Genomic DNA, 6,073 nt, shown 5'->3' on the forward strand with positions numbered 1-6,073 from the left:
ATTTTTTTTTTGAGTACTATATGCCCCGGTGGAGAGTGAACCGGTGCATTAAAAAATTACCCTAACTCCTGCGCGTTTCATTATGATGTTTCATTTCCCACGTTTCACTTTCCCTGCAACCCCTCCCATTCTCCTGCAACCCCTCCCATTCTCCAACCCCTCCCATTCTCCTGTAACCCCTCCCATTCTCCAGTCCCCTCTCCCTCTGCATCCCCAGGACGCTGCGGCTTCCATTCTCCAGTCCCCTCTCCCTCAACTCCACTACGGCTCTCATTCTCCAGTCCCCTCTCCCTCAACTCCATCATTCTGTCACCAGATGGCTTCTCCCTCTACATCCCCAAGACAGTGCGGCGACAGTGCGGCGAGGCGAGATGAGACGAGACGGTGCGACGAGGCGAGACGGTGCGACGAGGACAGATCTCGCGACGGTGCGGCGAGGCGAGAGAACTCCGACGACGCGACGGTGCGGCGAGAGCCCGCGACGGCGGCTGCAATGGCGGAAACCCTTTTCTGCGTTTTTTGGTTTTTGATTTTTGGTTTTTGGTTCTCTTTCTTTGCATGTAGATGGCGAAATGCATTGATTTTTTGTTTTTGGTTTGGATCTCTATCTCCCGTCTGTCCTCTCTGCTTCCTATTCCCCTTCTTCTTTGATTGTCAAAAGTAATTTTGTGCAAAGACATGGATGAAAAGAATTGCAGAAAAGAGAAAGAAGTTTAACCAAATAAACAAACATAAAAACTTTGATCTCGTTCTGATCTCGTTGGAAATAAAAAAAATTAAAAGACTCTACTGCCTCGGTTGTTTTTGAACCGAGTCAGAATTTGAAATCTTTTGATTCGGTTCAGGACCGAGTTAAAAAATCCATTTTTTACCTCGTGTGCATATACACCGGTTATAGAACCGGTGTCTATTTGAAAAAATAACCGAGGCAGTATAGGTTAATTGCACTAGTGATATTCAATCATACAAAAGCTTCAACAAAATATATCTTACAAATAAGGATTACAATAAAGATTATATGAAGAATTCATTTGAAGACGATTCAAGTAAAGAAGTTGTAAAAGAAAGAAATCAAAAGATAAAATATCCTATATACAACGTATATCAAAGAGTTAAATTTCAAAGGAGAATTAATATATGAAGATATAATCAAATTACATGCTTCTATATTACAATGATAAGGAATCCAAATAAAGGAAAGAAAGAATACTTGAAGATAAGAAATACCACTAGACGAGTAAAGATGAAACACTTTTGACTAGACGAGTCAAATTAAAAGTGGCAAAGCAATGAATTTCTACAAGACTAGACCAATCAGAACAAGTATGACTACAAAGATCATCAGACATTCTACAATATAGACTCAATCATGAACCAGAAAAGTCAACATTATTACACAAAGTATGAGACTCATACAAGTGTTAAACCAGTCAACACAAAATCTCATATGAATCAAAGACAAGTCAAAGTAAACTCAATGCATTAAATATTAAATACAACTATCATACGAATCAAGTTTAGATTATGCAAAAGAAAAATATCAAATCAAAAGGCAATACAAAGATTAGTAATGAATTGATCAATAAAATCAAAACATTTAATTTATTGATCTCAATCCAGAAAATATCAAGATGATCAACAGGATTCCGTAACAAGACTTAGTTTATTAAAGATATTCTCAGTGAAGATGATGGAAGAAAATATCAAAGATATATGAAGACACGTGTGAAGAAATATTAGGAGAATATTGATTGATTCATCCAGAAACATTTATAATATATTTAGTTTATTTAAATTAAAATATTTAATAGACTGAAACAGTCGAAATAAAGAAAAAATCATAAATTATTTATCTTTTATTCATACACAAATGTCTTGGGAAACAATATATTAAAATCTCATTCATTTTTGAAATTTAAAGTTATAAAATTTATAATGAATTAATCTTAAAATTTAAAATAAAAATAGATATTTGAGTTGGTTATTGAAAGAAAAAAAGAAGATTCATTACATATGAATTAATTCCCTGCCATGGATACCTTTATCAGAGGTATCAAACAGAAATATAGTAATGCAAGAGTGATAACGGCGATACCAAGCAAGGAAGACCCCAGTACCGCATAGGTGGCCGTAGCGAATGCAACAATCATTGCTAATAAGGCGAATAAAGTGAAGTTGAGGGCTAATTCAGAGACATATTGTTCCTTCCAATTGGCTTTGGTGATGAGTGACGTGAAAAGATGTATATGTGCTGCAGTAGTTGCCAGAACCATTGCTATTGTGTTTGATACAATGAATGCTCTGAAAGAGGCTTTTTCTCTCATAATTGGGCTACCCTTATGTTCTCCATCTTGTATGGTACCTCCTGGTAGGGTTATTCCAGCTGCAAAACTCACCGTTGCAATGAGTGTGGCCACTAATAGATGAGTCTCTTTTGCTTCCTTTGTAAAAAATGGCTCCGCACTCTTTTCTTCCTCATTCTTTGGCTTTTTGTCAAATCGCTCATTTTGTTTATCTCCACCCAAATTGAATTCCTCTGGGTCCTGCACTTAGGTAACGTTGTAGTTAACTGAAGGACCTTGGTTATACCTAAATATCTACTTAGTGCGAAGAATGTTTCAATCTGAAGCGGAGTTAATATTAAAAGTGCTAACTTCTATACCTGTGTCATCAACATTGCATTTGAATCTTCTGTCCTAGCGTACGCAAACTTAGCCGTGACTTTGCGTCTGAAGTTACTGATAATAGGGACAAAAAGCATGAAGCAATTTGGGAGATGAAGGGGTGTGTTTCCGTCAACGTCTTTCTCATTGAAAAGATGAACCATGGATAGGTTGCGCGTGATTCTAATAACTGTAAACAGCCTCCCCTTATTCACAGCATAATGAAGAAAATTCTTGCCATTTTTATCAACTAGCTCCGAACAATCTGGACAGCGTTTTAGAATGGTTTCTATAATTTGCCAACTTCCATCAGCAGCAGCGATGTGAAGCGCTGTCATGCCCTCGTTATCTTGCATGTATGCAATGCTCATATTTTGTTCAAGCAGAAACTCCGTCAAAACTTTGTTCCTCTTTTTCACCGCATAATGAAGAGGATTCCGACCTTTCTTATCTGCATGTTTCACCGCCAGTTTCACATGTTCATTCTTTAGAAGTTCTCTTGCCATTTCTGCATGTCATGTGAAATTATTATCATTCCTTTTGTATTAACACTCAAAACCATCGGTTCAATAAATATTCTTCAATTCTTCTTATTCATGATTTATAACCCACCTGTTTGTCACCGATCTGCCCCTATACCCCATCTCGTGTCACTAAAAAAGTTAAAGAAAAAAAAAACAACTACCATCTACATTTGAAGAAAAATTCTACAGAAGAAATTAAAGTGAAACATATGAGGTTTCAGATAGTATATTAGTTCTGCAATAAAACGTATGAGAAACTACCATCAAAACTTAAAATGAAAAATAGGAAGGTTTGCTACCTATATCTTGATTAATCACTGCAGCGTGCAATGCTGTTTGATTATTGGGGCCTTGGTATGCGGGTGATTTGATGTTGGTTAATATCTCACACGCCACTTGTTGATATCGTCCTTTTGATGCAAGATAAAGAGGAGTCTCATCGGCTTTATTTGCATGATAGGAGTAATCAGGATCCATTTTTAACAAGGTCTTCACTACTTGGATGTGATTATAGCGCACAGCCTCGTGTAATGCAGTGTCCTTATCATTATTTGTTGCCCTGATAAACTTTTGTTCTGCTCCAACACCATCCTCGATATCTGATGGAAAAGCATTGACATGTTCAACCAATAATTTTGCGACACTGGAGTGTCCATTCTTTGCAGCAATATGAAGGGGTGTTTCACCCTTGGCGTTAGGCAGTAGAACTAGTCCTCTACACTTGTCAATAATCTGTTTCACGAATTCTTCTGAAACAGCTACCTTGAATGTCAGATCTGGACGCTTTCCCTGAATTGTTTGCAGAAGAAAGGATGCAGGTGAACGGATTCGGATTTTTTGGCTTGTTGTAGAAGTCAAGTGTATATGGAGAATGGTGTTTCTGTTGGGGGTGACCAGAGTCTCCAAATTCTGGACTTTGATGAATTCTTGGAAGTTTCCTTTCACTGCAGCAAAGTATAGATTTGGATCAATGCGCGTGATATTGTGGTTATTGCCATCGGTGTCTTGCGATGACGCGGAAGAAACTGCTGCTATCTGGTTAGTTGCTGCCATTATCTTCTTCACCGTTATTTTTCAACTCTTGGCGTATCTAAGATAAAGGAAGAAGACGACAAATTTACCACAGTGCAATTTTAACATTGTATTACCGAGGTGGAACTTAAAAACTCTTTAGTTTTGAAACCAAATATAACCTTTAATATCAACTCTCTCTTTTTCATTAAATTAAATATTTAACATATGTTAAATTTCAATTTAATTCCTTAAATACGATATTATTTACAAATTTTCCAAGTTACTAATGTTAGCACTCTGGTAGGTGTTAGGTGTTAGAGAGAATAAAGCAGTAAAGAGAGAGTGTAGCAAAAAGTGTAATGCAAAGAAAGAGAGAAAACAAGAGTTGTTCTCATTAACCAAAGTAGGGTATATATGTATACTAAATACAAAAGTGGCATACTATCATTTGACAGTTAAAGTAGTTACAGTTTAGTTTTTACATTTAACACTCTCCTCTAAAACTAAACTCCTTAGGGATTTAACTCCAAGAGAATCCCTCAGCTTCTCAAACCTGCTTTGTCTTAAAGCTTTGGTGAAGATGTTCGCAATCTGTTCTTCTGTGGGACAATACACAAATTCTAACTTCTTTCTGTTAACTTGATGTTTTAGATAGTGAAACTTGGTCTCTATATGCTTGCTTCTACCGTGAGAGACATGATTTTTGGATAAGCTAATTGTTGATATGTTGTCCACCAATAGTTGTATTGGCTTACTGCATTCAATCTTCAGTTCATCTAATATCGCTTCCAGCCATGCACATTGGCAAGCAGTCTCTGCGGAGGCTAATATTCCGCTTCACAAGACGAAAGTTTAACAACACTTTGCTTCTTTGAGCACCAGGAAATCGATGCTCCCATAGACTTGAACAAGTATCCATAAGTGCTCTTCCTATCCACCTGATCACCACTCTAATCTGAGTCACACCAAGCTTCCAAAGTTCCACCTATGCTGCTAGATCTCTTGGGGAAGAGCAGACCGAAATCTACAGTTCCCTTCAAGTAGCGTAAGATGTGCTTGGCTGTAGCAAGATGAGTCTGCCTTGGATCATGCATGAATCTGCTAACTAATCCAACTCCAAAACTGATGTCAGGCCTGCAGTTACAGACATATCTGAGAGACCCAACTATTTATTTGAACAAGGTTGCATCAACCTTACTTTCTTCCTCCTAGTTGGACAACTTCAAATTTGTCATGACTGGGATTGTTGTGCAATTGCAATCTTTCATATTGAACCTTTTCAGAATCTCGTTAACATACCTTCTTTGATGAAGAAGAACTCTATCCACTATTTGCACAAACTCAAGCCCAAGGAAATAACTCAGACTACCGAGATCTGTCATCTCAAACTCCTCTTTCATTTTCAACTTGAATCCTTTAATTGCCTCTGTAGAGCTTCTAGTAACTAGCAAGTCATCTACGTACAAGCACACCAACAAGGAATTACTGTCCAACAAGTTTAATGTAGACTCCAAACTCAACAATACATTTTTGGAAGCCAAGTCTGATGAGCAATGCGTCGATATGTTTATTCCAGGCTCGAGGTGCTTGACGTAGCCCATATAAGGCTTTGTTAAGCTTATATACTTTCAACTCCTCACCTTTCTTCTCAAATCCAGGTGGTTGTCTCACGTAGACTTCTTCTTCTAAAGGGCCATTCAAAAACGCTGACTTCACATCCATTTGGCAAATCTTCCAGCCTTTCATATTTGCACAGCAACAATGAGTCTCACAGTTTCTAGTCTTGCGACTGGTGCGAAAACCTCAGTGAAATCAACTATAGGCTTCTACAAGAAGCCCTTTGCTACCAGCCTAGCCTTCAATTTTGCAATA

General features: G+C 37.7%; 1 protein-coding gene across 1 annotated transcript; it reads right to left on the reverse strand.

The window, feature by feature from the left end:
- Positions 1 to 309: 309 nt before the first annotated feature.
- LOC108322816 (ankyrin repeat-containing protein At5g02620) lies at positions 310 to 4,240 on the reverse strand. Its single transcript, XM_017555076.2, has 4 exons — positions 3,487 to 4,240; positions 2,663 to 3,171; positions 2,040 to 2,543; positions 310 to 510 (listed from the first exon to the last, which is right to left on the reverse strand). The coding sequence occupies exons 1-4, from the start codon at positions 4,238 to 4,240 to the stop codon at positions 310 to 312; spliced, it is 1,968 nt and encodes a 655-aa protein (XP_017410565.2).
- Positions 4,241 to 6,073: the final 1,833 nt, after the last annotated feature.

The sequence above is a fragment of the Vigna angularis genome, chromosome 1 (genome assembly GCF_016808095.1).
Source record: "Vigna angularis cultivar LongXiaoDou No.4 chromosome 1, ASM1680809v1, whole genome shotgun sequence".
In the NCBI taxonomy this organism is placed as follows: domain Eukaryota; kingdom Viridiplantae; phylum Streptophyta; class Magnoliopsida; order Fabales; family Fabaceae; genus Vigna; species Vigna angularis.

What these genes read in the sequence shown, in the direction of transcription:
- LOC108322816 (XM_017555076.2), bottom strand. Translation starts at nt 4,240, where the DNA reads ATGGCAGCAACTAACCAGATAGCAGCAGTTTCTTCCGCGTCATCGCAA. An exon ending in AGTGATTAATCAAGATATAG is followed by an intron (nt 3,172 to 3,486) that starts GTAGCAAACCTT and finishes CATGACATGCAG; the next exon opens with AAATGGCAAGAGAACTTCTA. An exon ending in ATGCAATGTTGATGACACAG is followed by an intron (nt 2,544 to 2,662) that starts GTATAGAAGTTA and finishes ACCTAAGTGCAG; the next exon opens with GACCCAGAGGAATTCAATTT.